Source organism: Alternaria alternata (genome assembly GCF_001642055.1).
Source record: "Alternaria alternata strain SRC1lrK2f unplaced genomic scaffold CC77scaffold_34, whole genome shotgun sequence".
In the NCBI taxonomy this organism is placed as follows: domain Eukaryota; kingdom Fungi; phylum Ascomycota; class Dothideomycetes; order Pleosporales; family Pleosporaceae; genus Alternaria; species Alternaria alternata.
In genome coordinates, this window is record NW_017306223.1 from 176,918 (window position 1) to 198,764 (window position 21,847).

The window sequence follows — 21,847 nt, forward strand, 5'->3', positions numbered from 1 at the left end:
GATACCGAATTAGGTAAAGATGCCGCTGTTGAATGTGTGACCGTCCAGGTGAATTGGTATTTGAGTGTAGAAGAGTGAGCCGATGTTGATTGCCTAGGAGAAACTGGATTATGGAAGGCGAAAGTTGGGAATTGGAGTTTGGAGTTGAAATAGGGCATTCAGAAACAAGTGTGCACCGACTCTGTTGATTGACGCAGCTTCCGCTGCGTCTCGTGAATGGACAATAGCAAATGGTGTGAATCTTTTGAGAAATCCCCCTACAAGTTCATTTCATTTCATCCCCTAGCACCGTAATGATGTAGAGCAGCTGAGCCAAGTACGACTTCCCCGACTTTCAAGGATGCCGGGAGAACATATGTGTGATTGCAGACTCATCAAAAGAGGTTACCGAAGGAGGCAAAACGGAAGACGTACTGCAGTACGCTGCTAGCATGCGCTCGCTTTACTCAAACCCGAGCCTTCAGCAACGCGACACCTATCGTCTTCCATAGTTTCCTCGTGCAGACGACATTTACTTGAGAAGATAGTCAGCTTTCCATAGTAGCCGAGGCTCGACTTTGCCCACCGATTTGACATGAGTAACCTCACATCCCCTTCTGCCCCCACCAAGCCTCCGCCTCCTCCGCCTTCCACCCATCATACTCCCCCGCCGCCCTCTCCACAACCGCCTGCTCAGCAGCAGCTTGCCACGTCTTCGCCAAATGACCATTCTTGAGATCCTCCTGGAACTTGGCGACGTCTGTCCGGAAGCAGTTGTTTGCTAGTGTAAACGCTGCTGGTCGCGTATCTACCGTTTCTCCAGCAGAGATTTTGGCGAGGAGGTTGACGTTGTCGGGAGATTCGGGGAGCATGGAGATGAGAGTGGATTGTTGGGATGCGGTAAGAGAGTTCCAGGCCGGTCTTTCAAGAAGCATGTGCTGGGATGTGTCAGAGATATGTTGTGTGAGGTGATGACAGATTGAGGGCAGACTTACGTAAACATCGGCTTTGACGAGGCGGCTGGAGGAATTGGTGGTTATATAGACAGGATCAAAAACCTTACTGGCCCCCTTTTTGGCAGGAAGAGCTTTGGAAGTAGTCTTCTCCTCAAGATCCTCGAAGCGCTCTGGTGCTCTGCGGGTTCGTGATGGGCGCGAGCTGGGTAGTAGTGGTGGTGCGGCTGTAGGCTTCTGCGCGGGGGTATTCTTCAGCTTTGCCGGTTTCTTTGTAGCGGTCTTGCTGCTTGCTGGTCTCTTTGCCTTCTTGGCTGGTCTCTTGGGTGGTGGTGTGCCGAAGGCCTCTTCTTCTTCTTCTTCGTCATCCTCCTCTTCGCGTGCTCGCTTTGGGCTCTGCTTGGGTGCGCGTTTAGCGCCCATGTTGGATGTTGACGCGGTCATTGATTCAGGCGCAGACATAGATGCCAGCGCCTGCTGAGTCTGAGGTAGAAAGTCATTGGTTGCTATGTTGGACGAGCTGTTCTCTATGCTCGGAATGGCAGTGTCCGCGGTCTGGCTTGGCAGATTTGGGGCAACAGGCGAGGTCTGCTCAAAAGGATATGAGGGAGCTGAAGAGAGAGATGATGAGTTTGGTATGGAATGAGACATCTTTGCTCTTTTGTTTGGTATTTCGGGATCTGGTGGTATAGTAGTTCGCTCTTGCCCTGACTCGGACGTGTTTTCTATGGGTGAAGTAGTTGTTGATTTCGAGTCGTGTGAAGAGTCGAGTTGAGTGGCGGATGACGGTCTGTTCTTGTTAATTAGGTTTAGGAGAGACGAAATTCAGGCTGCCAAATGTTGCTGGGTCTTCGATTGTGGGGGTAGTGAAAGTGAAGGTTGTATTAGGGATTGGAAGAGACGGTTCAGGACATTGTGAAGAAACGGTACATACCTCACCGGTAACGACATGATTGTGATTCGGTTCAGATAGAGAGGCTTGGTGTTGGACTTGAGCAGGTACCGTCTCAGAAAGGGTCGCTAGCGCGTACGATTGGATTTTGGTGAATGGCAGGCGCAAGTCCGAGGACAGCGAGCTGCTTGCATCAGGGCTGAAAGTGCGCCCGCCCCTCAATGATTGGGGTGAAGGTGCGAGAAGAGTACGCGAGCGCAGTGGCGCGATTCGGCATGGTGGCTGGGGCGTTGAGTTGAGGTTGTACCAAACGTTCTGTATTGACGATGCCAACATCAACTTGTGCTATCTCTTTGGATCCGTGACCCGCATTGGAGAGTCATTCAGAATCATGGATGTCAGAGCCATGGAGGTCACGGCATGCTTGGTCGCTGTGTGAATGGGGTTGGTGAGTCCGTGCGCTCTTCCGCGACCCTTTCCGCATCGTCATCTTCTGCGATCTGGTATCATCAACACCAACACGTAGCCTTTCCTGCGCAATCCCACGACTGCAGGCCTAAGTTGATAACACTGGCCCAAACCGGCGATACTCTACAACTATCGGGCATTGTTTTACCCCCACAAGCGCCACCATGATCAAGCACACGATGATATCCCGGCTTGATGGTCAGTAACTCTGCAGTATTCTAGGGTCCAGAAGCGCTGACAGAGGTCCAGGCCTACTACTCACAGCCTCAGTCGACGATGAACAGGTACTGCCGCCTCCAAGAATGCGCGTATTCTGTTTCAAGAAACTTACAATTCCCAGAACGACGCAGAGTTCAATGAGGTCAAGGCCAAAGTCAAGCTTGTCCAGCGCCGTCTGAGCCGTAACGCTGAGCAACAAGCGAGCATAGAGAGCGGAAACTACACATATCACTACATAATCGAAGGCGACCTTTGCTTCCTCTGCATATGCGACAGGTCCTACCCGCGCAAACTCGCCTTCACATACCTCTCCGATCTCCACCGCGAATTCACCACTACATACCAACCGCATCAGTACCTCTCGCCAACATGCCGGCCCTACGCCTTTGTCGAGTTCGACACCTTTATCCAGCGCTCAAAGAAGACATATCAAGACGCGAGAGCGACACAGAATCTAGACAAGCTGAACGATGAGCTCAAGGACGTCACAAAGGTCATGACCAAGAACATTGAGGATCTGCTGTACCGTGGGGACAGTCTGGAGAGGATGGGTGATATTTCGAGTCGGTTGCGCGAAGATAGTAGGAAGTACAAGAAGGCTGCTGTGCGCATCAATTGGGAGCTGTTGCTAAAACAGGTCAGTCGTGGACAGCAATACGAACACGTCAAGATTGTGGAATGCTAACAACGCGCAGTACGGACCCATTGGCGGGTTGGCTTTCATAATCATCGTCTTCATCTGGTGGAGATTCTTCTAGGGGTATGCATGCAGCGAGTCGGTGCTTTCAGTTTGTATCCAGGGGCGTGACTCTGGGTACTGTCGGCGTTGGAGGCGCAAACATCGCCTGGGGACGGCGACAGACGTACAACAATACCCAAGCTTCAGCTTTTCGTGTACAACTCTACACATGCATTGCATTTAGTCCTACCGTGACTTTTTCCCCTATTGGGTGGACAAGGATACCCTTCCAGTGACCCCTGGCGTTTGCGAGTCGTGATTGGCTGTAGGCTCATCGTGAATACCACCCCTCGCTAACGCTTTAGTTCATGTCCGCCCCACTCCACACTATCAATTTCGATCAAGACCTTGGAACTCCAACAATCCGATATCGACCTCAGTGGAAGTATTCTTACGGGACGTAAACGAACGAGAACTACGCAATGAACCAGCCAATTTACACCATGTGACGAACCGATCATCGTGCACGCACGTGCAGATATCCATACTACAACCAGCCGAGCATCAACGACCGAAGCACATCCTATGTGAGGACCAAGGGAGAAGATTGAGCCATGGAGACCCAACAGTGTCCTCAATGGAGCATCCAGCTCGACGCTTTCAGCTTTCGTCTGTCAAGACCAGCGCCAGCTTTTCTGATATCATGACGCCATTCATGCCATGCCGCATGGCGACGGTCAACACCAGTTTCATGGAGGAATCGGAAATAAAGACATGTGGACACAACCTCTGCTAGCAGAAACATGCCATCCGTTGGAAGGTATATGGATTTCGAGGATAAAATTGAGGGCAGCGTCCCGGGAAACACATGCTCAGCCCTTGTGGGGAAGATTGGGAAGATTGCTGTAGTACCCGGCAGCACAAAGCCATGACTCTGACTGTACTCACCTTCACAATCACGTCTTACCGTCGTCTGCTCCGCCTAGATTTTGATTCGAACTCGACAACAATACGGTGAGGACACGTAAGCGCTATGCCTCCAACATACACGTCAAGGCCATGTCAGCCCGGGCGTATCTAGGCGTCCAGCACGACATCGTAGTCGCTATGCTGACTGGCTCCCACAACACCATGCTTAGTAATTACTGACCGCTTGCCTCCTTCCCAACTCACAGTAACCATCCAGGCAATGTTGAGCTTGAACTGCGCATACCCTATCTGAAAAGGTTCGATCAGTCACGGGGAGATACGAGTGGACCAACGCTCAGACCAGTCACCCGTTATAAGTTTCAAGACAACCAACAATCCTCCTACGAAAATCATCGAGTACGGCTCATGCATCTCTCCTCGACCGACATACCTTACACATCCCACCTCTCACTCTCACAGCAATACTCCCACCCGTCCGCACCATGTCTAAGAAGCCTGAACTCGTACTTATTCCAGGCGCCTGGCACACACCCTCCCACTTTAACCCCCTAATCACCAAACTACGCGCTCTAGGTTACACAACGCACTCCGCTCAGCTAGCATCCGTTGGCAATCCCGACCCCCCAGCCGACCTCACAGAAGACATCGCCATTGTCCGCGCACTCGTACTCAACGCCATTGGCGATTCAGGAAACGACGTCGTCGTCCTAGCACACAGTTGGGGTGGTATCATCTCCGGGTGTGCGTTAGTCGGGCTAGGCAAGAAAGAGCGGAAAGCACAAGGGCTTAGCGGTGGAGTGATGAGAACGGGGTATATGGCAGCGTATATTCTGGACGAGGGGATCTGTTTGCAGGATGCCATTCACCACTTTATTCCCGAGTGGGTGGACGTCCAGGAGCCATATGTTTATGCAAAAGTTGCAAAGATCTTCTATGGTGACCTGCCCGAGGACGAGGGACAATACTGGTTCGAGCAAATCAAGTCACAGGCTGTAGCTTCGTTCTATGCGCCTGCTACGGGTGCGGCTTGGAAGGAGATACCGACTAGCTACCTATTATGCGAAGACGATGAGTGTGTTCCGCCGCAGGTTCAGGAAGGCATGGTTAATGGGGTGAGAGAGGCGGCTGGAGAGATCGAGGTCACGAGGCTGAAGAGTGGACATAGTCCGTTTTTGAGTCGGGTTGAGGAGACGGTGGTCTGGGTTCAGAGGGTTGCTGGTGATGCTGTTTAGTTGGGAGAAGAAAAAAAAGGAGGGAGATGAATGGGCATGAAGATGGCGATGAGAGTGCTGAGATGGTGTCGACTTTGGGGCCATACGGACAAGACCTCCTTTTCTACAGACCGAAACCAACATCATCCCGAGATTGACACGAAACGAGACGATTCAGTACGCGATTCTCGTTCGGTTTTTTGACAGTATGATGAAAAAGAGGGACAACCCCGGGGCGAAAGTAACGACTACTACGAAAAGCGAGATCAGATCCAAGTCTCTTCGAGTCAAATGTCTGCGTACCAAGATAGCGTATAGACATATGACCAACACACAACGTATACGTCAACGGTTGACGAAGTAACGCAATCTCGCGCAATATTGTCAAGAGACAGCACGACAAACGAACGTTCTCCGTCACGCCACTTCTACGTAACCCACGCATTCTCGCTGCTTTAATCGCATTCTGCAATACCACAAATATTCCCAACAGACAAGATTGTGAAACGGATAACTTGGGTATCCAATATTGCTATTTCCGGCGTCTAGGAAACTTTAACTCGCACGAAAACATGTGTTATATCTATACATATCTGACTCGCGGCAAAAGTACACTCCGAAATCGAGATCTAGAACATGAAATGCTTGCTTGCTTGCTTGCTTGCGGTTCCGATACTGAGGAAACTTTACCCAACGAACGAAACGAAACGAGACGAGACGAGACGAACGCCTGGGGGCCGCCAACTGAACGGAGAACTAAGAAAGAGGAAGAAAGGACCGAAGAACTGCCATAATCTCGATGGCTGGGGGAGTTGTAAGCACTAGATAAGCTTGGTTCTCAGCTCCCCTTTCCCCCCATTCATCGGCGGGAGCACCGATCCAGGATTTGTTTGGTGTTAATCTCCCGCCCATTCACCCGTCCATCGGTTTGAAATGGTGTTTGTTACAGCTGCCGTATGTTTTTTTCCCTACGACTTGCCGTGATGGACTTCCTATGCAGATTGAAATTCTACTTGAGCCTCGATATCCTCCTATCTTCACACAATCCCCAGGCCAGGCCAGGCCAGGCTACTAGAGGTCAGTCAAGAGAGAAAGTCTTTTGATGATTTGGGGGGCCGTGGAGTTTTTGAGATGTAGTTAGATCTCGCAGTCGACCGACGATAATGTAAGAGGAATCTGCGTTTTCAGACCGAACGCTTCTTTTTCTAGTCGACAAAATTGCGTCCTTATACAATTACCTTTCCATGTATTTTCTGAAGACCCGCAAATATAATGACGAGGACAAATGACCGTTTCAACTGGAACATCATCCGAAGGAATACAAGAATGTAGTATTGTGATTGCGCATCTAATACTCATCTCTCTCAAGGTTGACCCATAATACTCCAACAAACAGTAGAACAGCAACTGTCTCCACCGACATCTCCCTACTCTATTTCCACTGCTTACAGCGCTTCGGAAAAGAAAAGAAAAAAGACTTACGGCAAGTCAGTCAACCTCTCGATCACAGCAAACCTCTTCCTCGATTCATCCGACAGCGGCGCATTACCCGGTCTGTCCACGACCACAGCATAGACGCCCGCTGCCGTGGCTGCTTCAGCCTCTATTCAGACGTGTTAGTCACTGTATCGCTGTACTGCAGACGTCTTCGAGCTAGCCACGTGCAGTGAGGATATGAAACACCTGCGGGTACTCGTATGGTGGGGTCGCGTGACAGGAAGATACGTGGAACATGTACAAGACAGCCGGCATACAAGCGGATTAAACGAGAGACGAGATATGCGGCATGACGATGAAAGACATATGTGGGGTATGTAGGTGAAGTCACACTATGGTGGTATGTGTTGGTAGGTAGACAGAAGTAAGTGCGAGACAAGAGGTGGGGTGGGGTCTAGGGCGGTGAGAGCAGGTGGTGTGTTGTTTCACAAATTCAAAGTAAGGCGTGACAAAAAACCCTCCCCCCAAAACGTACCTTTGATATTGTCAGTCAAGAATGTGACTTTGCTCACGTCCTTTGCCAACTCAGAGCATATCTTTTCATAAGACTCCTTTTCCAGCTTAGGCCCCGCGTTCACGGTATCGTAGTGCGCAGAGAACAAGGGTTTAATGTCCCGAGTTTCATTCGGACCGTCTCTGACGTAGGAGAAGAACTGCAGCTGTGCTGCCACACTGCCTGAGGAGAAGATGGCCAGTGTTTTGCCCTGAGTAGTTTTCCATTGCTCGAGTGTAGGCACGACGTCGTCGAAGAGCGGGGTCTTCAGATCACCGTTGCGGAAGCCGGTTGTCCATAGAGTGCCTGCGACACGTTGTTAGTTTCGGCGAAGCCCACAGTATTGATTGAATGCCAATGATATGATAAGGGCAATGTGCATATGAACGTGATGGTTCTAGCACGCAAGTAGCGTTTAGGATGAGCAGATCCGTACGCTTGCGGTGCGATAGACAAAATCGTTCTTGGAGCGGCGTCGAGCTGACAAGGAGAGGGTTTGGCACCACTACGCGTCGCTGCAACAGAGCGGCGACTATCGCGATAATACTCCCGGTGGTGACTGGCCGATCGAATCAACAACCCACCATCGATCCCGCTAGCCGACTTTAGAGCGGCGCGGTGTCGGCGCTTGGTGTTGGCAGTGATTTGGCACAAGATGCAATCCCGGCACATTGACCTCGATGAAACAAACTCATTTGTTTAACCCACCTTGTAGTTGCTTCAAGTACACAGCCTTGATATCGCGCCGCGTAAGGTCTTCCACATGTGCGATCAGCGCATCGGCACTTGTTCTGCTGTCCTCTGGGAACGACGCAATGAGGTTTTGGAAGCCGGCATCGCTCCACAAATTACGTGCTAGTCGTGTGAGACTATCTAGTGCGTACGGATACTGCGGCTATTGTGAGCAAGACAGCGCAAAAGGGGAAAACCGCACCCCACAGGCCAGGCGTCGCGTGACAGATGACGGAAGTTGGATCATCGTTGGAGTGGCAGGTGCAGCACCGGTAATGCAATCTAGAACAGGGGAGGCGAGAAATGGAGGCGACGAGTGGCTTTGCTCCATTTGCCGAGTGACAGTTACTGTGACACCAGAATGGCATGGGAGGGCGGGCCGGCGTGATTCTCGACGGATGTTTGGTGGTGTTGATCATTCGACGGATGCGGGGAAGATGCGCCTCGAGACGAACAGTAGAGGAAAGTGGACGCGCGAGGGAAATGACATTCGAGGTTGGAAAAGCTTACCATGACATCCTTGACGAATGAGATGCTCGAAATAGTGCCCTCTAGAAATTCATGTCAGCACGCGCGTTGGAGTTGGACAAGGCGGCTGAAGTTGTAGTGGCGCAAGCAAAACCTGGGGTAGCGCCCGGGAGCGCAGCAACACAGACATTATGGGATGGCAGGCGAGCGCAAGGTTCTTTGTCGCTGGCTATCGGAAAGTTGCTGACTAGACGCATGCCTCACGAGGTTGGTGGAGGCTGGCTGCAGTCTGGCGCAGTCGTTCCATGCGGGGCCCGAGAAGCAAGCGATGCGACTTACCAATATCGAGCAACACTACCTCTGCTTGCTTCCAGCGCGCGTCATCGAGGGACGCGGTAGACATTGTTTTCCTTGTTGTTGTTGAGTACAGGGCGGTGAACAGCGGTGAGGGGGGAAATCTCTGCTGTAGCGCCTCTATTCTGCGAACTGCAGTTTTGTGTGCCTGGGCTGGGAGCTAAGTGGTGCAAGGCTTGAGATGGGAACATCAAAACATGGCGGTGAGATGTGTTACCACGGCAAGTTGTGGACTATTGCGAATTGTAAACAGGTTCCGGAGGACTAGAGGGCGACTGCCAGATGAGGCCTGACAGCCGTGAACGTGCTGTCAAGAAGAAAATTTTCTAGGAGTCATCGGGCATCGGAGGTTGAAGCCATGCGTACAGTCACGATGACTTTTCCCCAACGACTGGCTTGACTTCCTTGCAACAATCGCAGATGAGGCTGGTCGTTGAGGCGCACACCGTCATACGAGCCCCAGAATATCCACACTCTTCACGTGTATTCGGGAGTATGTGCGGTCGACCATGGTGAGATGGACGGGTGTTCCTGGCTAACTCGAGCGTGTTGATGCTCGATGTCGCAAGATTTCCAGATAGCTTCCGCAGGCCCCCACTTGCACTCCGCCTGTCATGGAGATCAGGTCGGCTCAACGTGCCAAAAATCCGCCCAACGCAAGAAAAGTTGGATATACTATTCGCTGGTATAGAATGTGTTGTCGCTGTTGCTCTACACCGCTCCAGGGTAGCCCAGGGACAGGCACAGCGAGTGGATACAAAGAAATGGCCCGGTGCATGTTACCTGCAGTAGCCCGTCGAGTGCCTGTCCAACACGCCCTCTGGGTGGCTATGGATGCAGGACGCTGCAAGTTTGCTGCAAGCTACTGCGTGTCCTCCTTTAGAGTGCAGTGGGAAGCTTACTCGGGAATCTGGGCAGCCCCAAAGACAACAAACAGAAGGACGAGGAAGGATCGCGATAACATGCGCTGGTTGAATGAGCCGCGAGGCATGCATATGTTTTGTCTCATCTAAAGCGCGCGTTGTAGCGACTGCGATGACTGAAGCCGCGCGATGCTTGCGGCGCTGATGTGCGGCACAGCAATGGGCGCAGACAGTCACAACACAAGGCAGCGCAAGCTTTCCCCGGATTTCTAATGTTTGCCGCGACCCGCCCGACCCTGTGAGGCCGAAGTCGAGGGTCAATAGTCAGCCGAATAGTGTACCAAATGGCCTCGCCGCTAGCACACGAAACACTTGTCATGCTGTATTGGGGCGTAGATCCAGCCCCTGGATGGCACAACTGGCTACACAAGAGCACACGACAGCAGCGACTCTGTAGTCGGCAGAGTACCGCAAGGCTCATGCAAAGATAGCTGCAGATAAAGTGGCAAGCATCACGAAACAAGAGATAACAGTCTGGTTGGGGCAGGGCATGGAGGGTGGTCGAGTCCAATTACAGGCCAGGTGGCAGCTGTGTGCTACATTGCGATGGGCTACGATCAGCACGGCGGCGCTTGGGGCTAGGCCAGCATTGGCGTACGACAAGTAGTCAGGTTGGTCGTGGTCTGGATGCGCGCCTTGTCCGCCGTCCGTCTTTGTGAAGCAAGGACGATGTTTCAGCGCTCGTCATAGCTAATTTCTGAGCATTCGTCCGCCAGCACAGTGGCCGTCAGAAGGCCGACAGGTGGGGTTACCCGCAATGAGTGATGCAAAGGCGATGATGCGATGCCGAGAGACCCGCTGCTGCTGCCAAAGCAGGGACAAAGGCTGGGGGAGCAGGTCAAGACAGTGACGAGTATGGTGGAAAGCCGTCGAAGGGCATGGAAAGTTGGCAGACGAGCAACGCACACGATTGGCCGGCCGAGTAGTGCTGCTTTACGATGCAAGCCACGTAGCTTCCTAGCTAGTCAACTGGCGCTAGGCCCGATGCCGCACCCCTGTCTGGTCACCGCCGCTTTGCTGTGAGCGGGTCCCGAGGGCTCAGCTCCTGGCGCTGCCCAGGTGTGCCCTCTAATACCCAGCATGGCCGTCTTTTGCCCGCTATCACCTCACTCACCCCCGATGCCTCCATAACACGTACCCACTTTGCTCTCGTCGTTGTTCGCAAGCTCTAGCGTTGCTTCCTCATCACCATCCTCATCATAACATCCGCTGCTGCCTTAATTACCACCGCCTCACCATCGTTCCTTCTTCCGCAGCCCGCAACTGCTCGCAGCTCAGACGTCAACAACGTCAACAACATCATCCCTTCCGCCTTCCGCCCTCTCTCCGACCTCCGACTCCTGGCCCTCCACCACCACCACACGACAACCACGCTATACACTCATATACTCCATCACATAGCTGCCGTTGCCGCGTCCTGATTTGATGTGATACTGAGAGCTCGCTGCTGGCCATCCCGATATCCGCCCGACAGCTAGCCCGAGTACCCACTCGTCCTCATTCCTCACCTCACTTCAGCCAGACCATCTGCGCCGCAATAGCTTGCTCACGCAGACGTTTGATGCTCTATCGACCGAATCCGTCTTAGCCAACACAACAACTGGCATCTTCGAGACCCTCTTCGTCGACAAGCTAGCTGCCTTCCGCGTGAGCCCGTGCCACCTGACTCACGCCGTCAATCGCGTCATCCAGACACCCCCCTACTGTCTGCCTACCGACGACACCCTCCACTTCCACGTGTTACGACTCTCTTCTCTTTTACGCAGCGATACCTCTTACTTTCTGGACGTCGACGACTCCATCCCTCCTCTCTCACATCCGATTGTTCGTTGACTCGAGCCATCCATACGCAATTAATACCGACAAATGAGAACCACACTCTCTTGAGCATTTCCTTGCTGTTTCCGTCGACGGACTCCTGTGCATATATCACCGACGACTTTGCTTTCCGTTTCTTCGACAGCCATCGCTGTTGCTTCACGACATATTCCGGTCCAAACTATCCAACAACCATCGGCCACCTTTACAACCATTTATTGATATCTTCCCAAGACTCCGTGTCACCAAAAGTCTGATAGAGCATCGCTTTTGGGCTTCCGGCTGTCTGCCCATTGTTTGATTCGCATATCGAGCTTTCCTGTTCCTTTGTTTGTCCGGCTTCACTTTTAAGCCACCTCCATCTCCACTACACACCTTCCTAATGGAGTGCATGCGCGATCAGCTTCACGACGGCGTTGTGCTCAATGGACGATACGAGACAATCTCCCCTCTCAACAATGGCTCCTTCGGCATGGTCTTCCAGGCCAAGGACCTTGTAACCGGCGACAACGTTGCCATCAAGGTCATCACCAAGAGCTCCGCCGCCATCAACTGCCCTTCTGCTTTCGCTGTTGATGAGCGCTCCGAGGAGCTTGGCGTTCACCTCCACCTTGGTGAGCACTCCAACGTTGTCAACATGCTTCAGTCTTTTGAGACCCAGAACCACATCTACCTGGTCCTCGAGTTCTGCTCCAATGGCGATCTGTACGAGGCCATTCGTGTTGGCAAGGGTCCTCTCGAGACTGAGCACGTGCGAGACTTCATGATGCAGCTTGTCGGTGCTGTCGAGTTTATCCATTCCAAGGGTATCTACCACCGCGACATCAAGCCCGAGAACATCTTCCTTACTCAAGATGGCTCGATGAAGCTTGGTGACTTTGGTCTCGCCACTTCCGACACTTGGTCCTACGAGATTGCCGTAGGCAGCGACCGCTACATGGCTCCCGAGCAGTACGATCCTGGCAACACTGGCTACTCTACCGCCAAGGCAGACATCTGGTCTATTGGCATCGTTCTTCTCAACATTCTCTTTCAGCGCAACCCCTTCGCTGTACCTGCTTCTTCGGATCCTCTGTACGCCGACTTCGCTCTCGACCGTCAGAGTCTCTTCGATGTCTTCCCCAACATGTCGCAGGACACCTTCGAGGTCATCCGACAGTGCTTGGCCATCGACCCCGAGAAGCGTGACCTCAACGCTGTCAAGGACGCTCTCGACCGCGTCATCAGCTTCACCACCGATGACGAGAGCCTCGATGACTTCTGCACTGAGGAGCGTGACGTTGTCGCTGTTGGAGCCAACCGCGAACCACTCCGTACACCTTCCATCTCAACACCTCAGCTCGATAACGGTGGATCATTTCCATGGGCGAAGGCCTTGGCAATGTCTCCACCTCAGCAGTTCCGTCAGCTCTCAGCCATTCCCGACGACGAGATCTACGAGGATGAGATGTTCGGTGGTCCTCCTTACGACGTCAAGCCAGATACCGCGTCTGCCGTATCTTTTGTGGACTCTGGATTAGGCTTATCTTTCAAGTCGGTTGACGTCAGCGAGCCAAAGTCGATGAACTTTACCCGATCTCGGCCCGTTCCTATCTCTGGCTCACTCCCTGCCAAGGCTTTCAACAGCATGTCTTCCGTCTTCGGTAAGAAGCGTGACGTGTTCTCAAAGAGCTGGAGTGACCTTTGGGAGGACGATGACGATGACGCACAGTTCCTTGCCGAGCTTGAGAACAACTGCCACTCCTTTGGAGCTCAGAAGTCGTCCAAGGCCAAGGCTGTTGTTTCTGAAGCCGGGTCAGGTGTGTCGACCCCTCGCGGCGGTTTGTCGGAGGTCAAGAACCCTGCCACCGTTCACAACAGCAGGGATCGCTCCCCCAAGAGCATTCGCAATGCGGTCGACCATGTCAGCGCTGCAACTGGATTCGTTTTTGAGGAGCATCGCACCCCTGCGCCGGCCAACAAGCGCTCCGCTGCCGACAAGTGGGCTGCTCTCGGCGACCGCCGTCGTAGTCCTGCCGTGCAGGCTCAGCAACAAGTCCAGCAGCAGACCCCATCGAAGCCTATGAGGTCTCCCAAGTCGGCTCAACCCCCGACCTCCGCCCGGAAGCGGAGCCGGACTGGCACTGGCATGCGTCAGATCAACTGGGGTCCCAGCCACAACGAGAACAAAAATTCCGTCGGGTCTTGGGAGCAAAAGGTGGACAACTGGTACAAGAGCAAAGATTGGCGCTCTCATGCCGATCATCACGCCCAGGTCACGGACGACTTGGGCGACTTTGAGTGGGTGTGGTAAGGCACTATGACCTGCCACTTGTAGTCTTGACAACTTTTCTTATCCCTTTTTTCTTTGCTTTTGCTTTTTGAGGAAATACGTTGTAGCGAGAGTCCTACGATGCGCATCCCCCAATCCTCAACCCTCCACGTTCAAATTGTAGCTGTTTAGAGATACCATTTCCTATCTCTCTCTCCTCTCTAACCTTATAACCTGTACGCTGTACACCCCACTACTCTCAACTTCACCGACGACGGAACATCACTCATCATTTTCGAGCGCTACTTCTACCTTGTCGTCTTGGTATCTCTCCTTTGTTACTTCTTGGGTGTTGAGCATTGTCTGGGACTCTTGCATTTGTTGGCGATGGTGGGCGGCTGAAACAAAGAAACTTGTTCTGATGAAGGCTTTCGTCAAACTCGTTTACTTGCAGATGGGCTCTCATAAATATGAAAGGGGACAAGCAAGCGGCATATGGGATGGAGTTTATGTTTTTTTTCCTTTTTTCGCTTCTTAGGGATGAAAATTAGTTAGTCAAGACTCGTATCCGTCGGAGATTCCCTCAGTCAAAGGAATCCGGGATTTACCCACTCATTTCTACGTCCTCCTGCAAATCAGTGACGATCGCATGTTTCTCCTTGAATCAATCAACTAGAGGGTGACTATCACCATTAAACTAAACAACTTTCTTATTTCACTCGATAAATTGTGTATATATATACCTATAGATTTAATAGCTTACGTATTTGTAATTAGATATCAACCCGTACGACGTACATGGTGTGCGTATAGAGGCTAAATTCCAAGCTGAATTGCGTCTTGCCATAACCACTGTTTCCCTACTATCCATTGTCCTCCCGCAGACTGACGTCTCAATCCCGATAAGCTTGTGTGTAACCAGCTGGAATGGAAGGTGCTGCTGCTGCTGCTGTCATACCAACCACCCTTCCTAATGTGTATATGTGTGTGTATATATATTTCATTGCCACTCACTGCCCACCCATGTATCCCTACCTCTTCCCCTCGATGTGTGTGTGTGTAGTATCACGACACCATCCTCGCATCCCCTGTGCCCATGCCCTCTAGCAGTCCAAACTCGTCTTGCACATGTTCAAAGTCTAAATCCAGTAGCACCATCTTCGCCACTGCTTTGGCTGCTAGGGGAATCAGTGCCATGCCTCCGCCATTGAAACCGGCCAACATCCACTGCTGCTGCTGCTGCTTGTCTCTTTTGTCATGAGGAGGAGGAGGAACCCGTCCAATATGCGGCATACCATTGTTCGTCTTACCCTGGATACCTGTCCAGATACTATCTGGTTCGAAACGAGAAGAAGAAGATGATGGAGGAGGATGGCTGAGGAAAGTGTTGGACATGTAGTGTGTCCAGTGCGCATACACGTCTGCTGGGAAATGACCAGTTTCTGTGCTGTCGTCTACCGTATTGAGCCAGGCATATCTATCATCATCATCACCACTGTCGGATTTCTCGTTGTGCTTGTTCTGGTAGAACCAGCTGCCGCCTCCGACGACGATGGAGCCGTCCGGGCGGGGATTTAGGTAGTCACATCCGGTGGGTTGTTTCGGGGATAGTGGGGCGAAGTGGATGTTGTAGGTGTTGTTTAAGTGAGATTGTGTGGCGTGGCTGGTGTGGTTTGGATGGGGCGAGGAAGATGATGCGGATGGAGAAGGCGCGTGGTGACTATTCATGCCTTTGTACGGTACAATCGTCTTGCTGAAGGAAGGGAGGAGAGAGGCTGTGTACGCATTTGTTGCGAGGACCAATTTTTTCGCCGTGAGAGTACCTCGGGGTGTTTCTAAGACGTTCACCACTCGGGTGGTGGTGGTGGTGGTGGTGGTGGTACTGGCATCGCGGGACGTCCTCTCAACATTGGCTGTCGATGGGGAAGAGGCAAGTCGAGTCACGACCGTATTCATCTGTACATTCAAGACCTCTCCAAATTTCTCCACCATTCCTTCAAGCACTCCACACACAAGCTTGTACGGCCAGAAACTCGCACTTTCAACGCTAAACGCCCCGACGGATCCCCTCACCCCTGTGATCCTCTCCACCCACTCCCCAGGCACCACGCTCGTCCTCTTGGTCCAACCTTGCCCTAACCTCGCATCTTCATCGTATGCCATCTTCACGCCCTCAAACTCCTCCTTGTCTTGAAACACATCAAAACTGCGACGTAATTCGAATTCGCACTCTGCTGCGAGAGCTTCGGCGTCGACGAGTGCTTTCAGCTCCACGTGGGTGCGGTGGACGTAGTCTTGAAAAGCTGTTCTGGCAGCGCCATCCGCGAGACTGGTGAGCGTGGCTGTTTTGACTTTGGAGTGCCCGCCATTACGGGCCGTGGCGCCACTGCAGAGATCCCGTGCGTCTAGGAGGACAATGCGAGGCATGGGTGTACCAGCCTGGAGGAGATTGGAATGGGAGGTCTGTAGGATATGGTAGGCGGTCAGGATACCAGCCATTCCGGAGCCGATGATGGCGATGTCGCAGGAGACGGGGAGGTGCGGTGTTGTGCGGAGTTTGGCGTAGGGATGGGGTTGTTTGAGCCAGTAGCTGGGCATTGGGTTGGGGACGGGGAGGAAGTCTTGGGGTTGTTTCCTGGGGTTTATCTCATGGTTTGGATTGTCGACGACGGTATCTTGTGCTTCGTGGTGACTGGTGTTGGGTTGAGAGCATGTTGTGACAACCTTTCTAAGAACCATCTTTTCTCGGGGAACAGGGACGAAATGTCTGGAGAGGGAACCTGAGGATACCACCTGTTTACATACCAAAGGCAATGTCGATAGAGCTTTCGTTTGGAGGCCTGACGTTGCTGACTTCGCAGCTTCGGTGTTCGGGATGAAGCGAGAGGCGTTGGATATGGCAAGCACATTCTATTCCGGTTGGCTAGACGTGAGCTTATCAGGATCAAGATTCATGCGTCACTGAACAGGGTTAAGCGCATGGCAAATACGATAAACACGGCTTTTAGTGGTGAGTGAATTTCGACCTGTGTACAGTCGGGGTATCATTACAAGGAAACGGACGACATCTGGTTCTTGCGACCATCTTACGGCACACTCGGCGTAGTCGGACTCGTCAGCCCACCCTGGCTCTTCCTTCTATCCTTCTTCTTCTTCGGCGCAGCACCAATAGCCCCCTTCTTCCCCTGTGTCTCCGCAGTAGTCGGCGTCGCTACCCCTCTTGGTGTACCCACAGCAGACGGTGCCACGCTCGGCGGCTGAGTCTCGATCTTCAGCCCCGCGGGCGGTGCAGACAGAGATGCTTGCGCTGCTTGTTCCTGTGCCTTGTTCCTCGCGCTCACAGCAGTCTTGGTGCCCTCGAAAACAAACGCGCCCGGCTCGCCCTTGAGTGGATTCTCGTCCATGTATTCGTCTCCATACGCGTTTGTGAGATTGAGGGAATGCATGAACAAGGCATCAGAGAACTCGGTGGTGGATGCCAGTGGGTCTGTTGTCTGTGAAGTTGCACCCGCTCCGGCGCCTTGTGACTGCGAGCCTGCAACATCTGGGTCCGTTGGCGCCAGTGTCGGACTACCGATTCGACTGGCCGTCGTCGCAGCCTTTGAAGTTTCATGTGAGGGAGGAAAGTACGAGTACCCCGTTGCAGGTGTCCAGTGCGTCATGTTCTTTGATATCTCAGCCATCTGCTCCATGCGAGTCGCAACAGTGAGCAATCGACTCTGCACCACGTCCAGCAAGCTCGGCGCCATGAGGACCTTTGTTCCGTGCGTGTACCAGTTGCCCTCAACAAACATGCCGATCTCCTTGCTGCCATCATCCTTTGTGATTTCGGCCTTGTGTTGCCGCTGAAGTAGCCATGGGTGACCCTCGCCCTGCCCTTCACCTGCTATGACATATTGTATTCCTTTAGGTGTTTCTTTGATTCGCTGATTCCATAGTTTTGGATCGTTCATAATAGTCTGGGCATTGGCCGGATCCTGGAGGTTGAGATTGGTGAAGATGGCTATGTTGATACAGTCTTCCGGATCGAACCATGGCGACGAGGTGAAATAGAAGAAGAGGTTGTTTCCAGCGGCCAGGTCGCGCCCCGGTAGGCCATCGATTGTCAAGGGCTGATCGTACTCTTGCTCGTCGGGGGGTGGAAGTATCGGAGGCATGTTGGCGGTAGTCGTGATTGAAGAGTGATTGTGTTTGGAAGCTCTTTGAGGCTGGTAATGAAGCCGTTGGTGGCACGGGCCTCTCACCTCCGCGTGTTGGCCGCAACTCACTTGCGCCATCTTCTCCATCGCACAACCACGACACACCAACACCATGGATCTCGTACAAACGGTGCGCAAAGAAGGAAGCCGGTAAGCTCATTACAACTGACTCGGGGCCTGTGACTAACATTGCGCAGCGGCGGTCGCGCCGACTTCAAATGGGAAGATGTCAAGAACGATGCACAACGCGAAAACTATCTCGGCCACTCGCTCATGGCGCCTGTTGGTCGCTGGCAACAAGGACGTGACCTGAACTGGTATGCAAAAGGCGACGAAGAATCCAAAGAAGCCGAGGCAGCGCGCATCAAAGAAGAGAAGCGCAAGCTGAAGGAGGCTGAGGAGGACGCGATGCTGGCTGCTATGGGCTTGCCGGTTCCGGTACGCAACAACGCAAACCTGACGCCGCTGGGCGAGAAGGCACACCAGGCAGATGTCAAAGACACATTAGACGAGAAGGCCAAGGCGGAAGAGGATGACGACAAGGCGAAGAAAAGGGAGAAGAAGGAACGTTCGCGGAGACACAGGGACGATGACGGAGAGCGAAGGCGACGGCATCGATCACGGAGTCGCTCACGCGACAGAGAGCGAAGACATAGACACCGAGATCGCTCACGGTCGCACGACAGGCGGAGAGACGATGGTCGCGATGACAGACGCAGACATCGATCGCGAAGCCGCGACCATAAGCGAAGGGAAGATTATACAGAGCGCAAGCGCGAACCTGACGTCCATGCGAAGCGATCAAGGTCACTCTCCAGAGACCGTAGACGTCGGAGAGATACAAGGAGCAGGTCACCGCACAAGAGGAGCGAGAGGAGGAGAGATTGAACATGGGCCGCACAAGGACCAAACCTTGCAGCGCAGCCTTTGTTCAACTGCGGGCATTATCGAGTCGTAGACGGACATTACATTATCATGTTCACTTGTGCATTGTGGAGCTTATGTAGGTTTAGCAGTACCCTTCGACTCCAGATATTGATGGAATTGAAGTCATGGATTCTCTATGAGTAACGGTCCGCTCCATATGCTGGAAAAAGCAACTCCACACAGCAGCTGCATTACCCCAGTCTATACCCACATTCCCCACGTGCCCAGTTCCGATCGTATTTCCGACACGGGAACCTCGGCCGGCTCCCCAGAGCCCCTCATCATCAGCGCGTAGTACCAGGGTGTCTTCAGTATTACACCATCACTATTGCTTATTGCTCCTCTCGATTCAAAAAAATACATTCTTCTACTCATCCTTCCAAGTCCTGACGCGAACTAGCTCGATACTAGGAGTCCAAGTCAGACTGCAACTCATCACTAACAACCATGGCCACGACCACGGCACCGCCCATAGCCGACTGGCAGACCCTCGCACAATCAAAGCGCGAATCAGTCTTTGCAGCGATTCCAAAAGACTGGCTCCTTCCTCCCTCCCAAACATCACAATATACAGAAACCTCATCCATCTCCGTGTTGGACGTACCACGGACATGCGGCATCTTGACTGAGAAGGAGTTGGACATTACTGGAAACTACGATGCCACAGATTTAGTTGGAATGATGTCCGAGCGACGTTTGACGAGTACGGAAGTAGTGACGGCGTTTTGTAAGAGAGCGGCTGTCGCACAGCAGTGCGTGAGTTGTTTGACTGAGATTATGTTTGAAGAAGCGATTGCGCGGGCGAAGGAGTGTGATGATTTTTTGAACAAGGAGGGCAAGGTCATGGGTCCTTTGCATGGGCTTCCAATAAGTTTAAAGGTATCTTAGTCTCATCTCAATCCGGGTGGAGGGAGGAGGATGGTGGAGGTCTTTTCCTCTTTTTCTACCTCTACTACACTTGATCCTCTCTCTTTCCTATTCCTACCTCTCCGTCATCTCGGCTGGTAGTGAAAACTCACCCCCCATTCATACTAACCCCTACCTAGGACTCCTTCAACGTCCGCGGCGTCCAAGCAACCCTCGGCTACGTCTCGTTCATTCCACGGCCCCCATCAGCAACCAACTCAGCCTTGGTCGACGTTCTCCATGAACTGGGGGCAGTATTCTACGTGAAAACAAACCTCCCCCAAACAATGATGACAGCAGACTCGCACAACAACATCTTCGGCCGCACTCTGAACCCTAACAACCTCTCCCACACAGCCGGCGGCTCCACGGGTGGTGAAGGCGCCCTGCTCGCCATGAAAGGAAGCGTCTTGGGCGTCGCTACCGATATCGCGGGCTCGAACCGCATCCCCGCTATATGCTGCGGCGGATCCTCATTGAAGCCGACTGCGGGTCGCGTTCCCTTCGCCGGTGGCGTGGCAGTAGGGAGACTCGGAAGCCCCGGGTCAATACCCGTGGTGATTGGTCCTTGTGGTCGTTCAACGCGTGATTACGAATTGTTCATGAAGAGCGTGGTGAGCGCACGACCGTACCGTTTCGATGAGAACTGCCTCAATGTGCCGTGGCGGAGTGTAGTCTCGCCTTTGGGTGGCAACAAACCCCTCCGCTTCGGTCTGATCCGTGGCTGTAAAGAACGGCCGCTTCATCCCCCTATCGCGCGCGGTCTGCATACCACTGCTATGAAACTCAAAGCAGCAGGTCATGAAATTGTTTTGCTAGACGACAAGATACCAAATCTGTACCATACAACGATGCTAGCGTGGAAGTTCTTTATGCTTGATCCAAAGAAAACTCCCTTCCAATTCATCAAAGATAGCGGGGAGCCAATGGTACCCAGTCTATCTACAATGTCGTTTCCGGAATTGGAAGGGTGGCAGGCGACGTTGGACGAGTTGTGGGATATGAATGTCGAGAAAGCCAAGATTGTCAAAAAGTTTCATCAATTGGTAGTTGGTGATGTTAGTGTGAAGGAGGAGGGACTCGACGCCATTTTAATGCCTGGGTACCAGGGTGTGGCGCCCAAACACGATACGTATGGTCTACCGATTTATACGGTGGTGGTGAATCTGTTGAATTGGCCGAGTGGGATATTGCGCGTGGGTAAGGCGGAGAAGGAAAAGGATGCGGAGTTTACGAAAGAGGGAGTGAAGTTTGAACCACCTTGTAAGTTGTTGTTGACGGTGAAAGAAATGATCCGGGCTAATGTGTCTTGCTACAGATGACGCGAATGACTGTGAGGGTTTGCCGACGCACGTGCAGGTTGTGGGGAAGAGTATGATGGACGAGGAGTTGGTGGAGGTTATGAAGATTGTTGAGGGCGTGTTGAGAGACTAGCCAGACGGCAGTCTCCAAGGTATCTCTTTTTCCTCATTGCTTATCCAACAAGCAACAACAGGGTGCTGATCTCTGGAAATACCCAAGAGAATCGTCGATGATGCGGACTTTTAGCATGAGAGTATCTTGGGTGTTTATTACTCGTGGGTGAAAGTGTGCTATGTGGTGATGGACCTTTGAACCATTTTGGAGACACCGAGTTTTTCACAATCGTGGTATATCACAATGTGGAGGCGTCCACGTTCCTTTGGATGATTATGCATGCTCGACTCATGCCTCGCATTCAGTCGTTCTTCCGCGCATGTACAGGCGACATGCGGGGTTGGTAACACAACATAAGCAGAGCCAAGAAAACTCGGGACGATGTACGTCATGCCCTCCTCCTCCTACCTAGGTAGTCTGCTACATCAATACATCCACACTATTCGCATTCGTATCGCAAGACCAACCTCCCGACTACCCGCACATTTCCGCTTTTTCCATTCGCTCAAGCCAACTCCACGATCGTCTTGCT

General features: G+C 52.5%; 9 protein-coding genes across 9 annotated transcripts; 5 read left to right on the forward strand and 4 right to left on the reverse strand.

Annotated features, from left to right (window-relative positions):
• Positions 1-584: 584 nt before the first annotated feature.
• Positions 585-1,355, reverse strand: CC77DRAFT_949257 (hypothetical protein; the record flags this gene model as incomplete). The annotated part of the gene is made up of 2 exons (XM_018535245.1): positions 585-917; positions 975-1,355. The coding sequence occupies 2 exons, from the start codon at positions 1,353-1,355 to the stop codon at positions 585-587; spliced, it is 714 nt and encodes a 237-aa protein (XP_018379612.1).
• An 816-nt stretch (positions 1,356-2,171) lies between these two features.
• On the forward strand, positions 2,172-3,293 carry CC77DRAFT_1001860 (snare-like protein). The gene is made up of 4 exons (XM_018523164.1): positions 2,172-2,490; positions 2,542-2,576; positions 2,633-3,148; positions 3,207-3,293. The coding sequence occupies exons 1-4, from the start codon at positions 2,457-2,459 to the stop codon at positions 3,267-3,269; spliced, it is 648 nt and encodes a 215-aa protein (XP_018379613.1). The 5' UTR covers positions 2,172-2,456; the 3' UTR covers positions 3,270-3,293.
• A 1,309-nt stretch (positions 3,294-4,602) lies between these two features.
• CC77DRAFT_949361 (alpha/beta-hydrolase) lies at positions 4,603-5,352 on the forward strand (the record flags this gene model as incomplete). Its single annotated transcript, XM_018535252.1, has 1 exon — positions 4,603-5,352. The coding sequence occupies one exon, from the start codon at positions 4,603-4,605 to the stop codon at positions 5,350-5,352; it is 750 nt and encodes a 249-aa protein (XP_018379614.1).
• Positions 5,353-6,809: 1,457 nt separating this feature from the next.
• Positions 6,810-8,924, reverse strand: CC77DRAFT_949294 (2,3-diketo-5-methylthio-1-phosphopentane phosphatase; the record flags this gene model as incomplete). Its single annotated transcript, XM_018535247.1, has 4 exons — positions 6,810-6,934; positions 7,304-7,627; positions 8,030-8,176; positions 8,861-8,924. 4 exons carry the CDS (start codon positions 8,922-8,924, stop codon positions 6,810-6,812), a joined length of 660 nt encoding a protein of 219 aa, XP_018379615.1.
• Positions 8,925-11,998: 3,074 nt separating this feature from the next.
• Positions 11,999-13,909, forward strand: CC77DRAFT_949259 (kinase-like protein; the record flags this gene model as incomplete). Its single annotated transcript, XM_018535246.1, has 1 exon — positions 11,999-13,909. The coding sequence occupies one exon, from the start codon at positions 11,999-12,001 to the stop codon at positions 13,907-13,909; it is 1,911 nt and encodes a 636-aa protein (XP_018379616.1).
• A 775-nt stretch (positions 13,910-14,684) lies between these two features.
• Positions 14,685-16,756, reverse strand: CC77DRAFT_1026036 (FAD dependent oxidoreductase). The gene has a single exon (XM_018526178.1). The coding sequence runs from the start codon at positions 16,604-16,606 to the stop codon at positions 14,933-14,935; it is 1,674 nt and encodes a 557-aa protein (XP_018379617.1). The 5' UTR covers positions 16,607-16,756; the 3' UTR covers positions 14,685-14,932.
• Positions 16,757-16,864: 108 nt separating this feature from the next.
• Positions 16,865-18,072, reverse strand: CC77DRAFT_1026037 (hypothetical protein). Its single transcript, XM_018526179.1, has one exon. The coding sequence runs from the start codon at positions 18,022-18,024 to the stop codon at positions 16,954-16,956; it is 1,071 nt and encodes a 356-aa protein (XP_018379618.1). The 5' UTR covers positions 18,025-18,072; the 3' UTR covers positions 16,865-16,953.
• Positions 18,073-18,178: 106 nt separating this feature from the next.
• Positions 18,179-19,232, forward strand: CC77DRAFT_1083086 (hypothetical protein; the record flags this gene model as incomplete). The annotated part of the gene is made up of 2 exons (XM_018529381.1): positions 18,179-18,216; positions 18,264-19,232. The coding sequence occupies 2 exons, from the start codon at positions 18,179-18,181 to the stop codon at positions 18,952-18,954; spliced, it is 729 nt and encodes a 242-aa protein (XP_018379619.1). The 3' UTR covers positions 18,955-19,232.
• On the forward strand, positions 19,233-21,683 carry CC77DRAFT_574345 (amidase). The gene is made up of 3 exons (XM_018532303.1): positions 19,233-19,872; positions 20,040-21,162; positions 21,218-21,683. Exons 1-3 carry the CDS (start codon positions 19,441-19,443, stop codon positions 21,331-21,333), a joined length of 1,671 nt encoding a protein of 556 aa, XP_018379620.1. The 5' UTR covers positions 19,233-19,440; the 3' UTR covers positions 21,334-21,683.
• Positions 21,684-21,847: the final 164 nt, after the last annotated feature.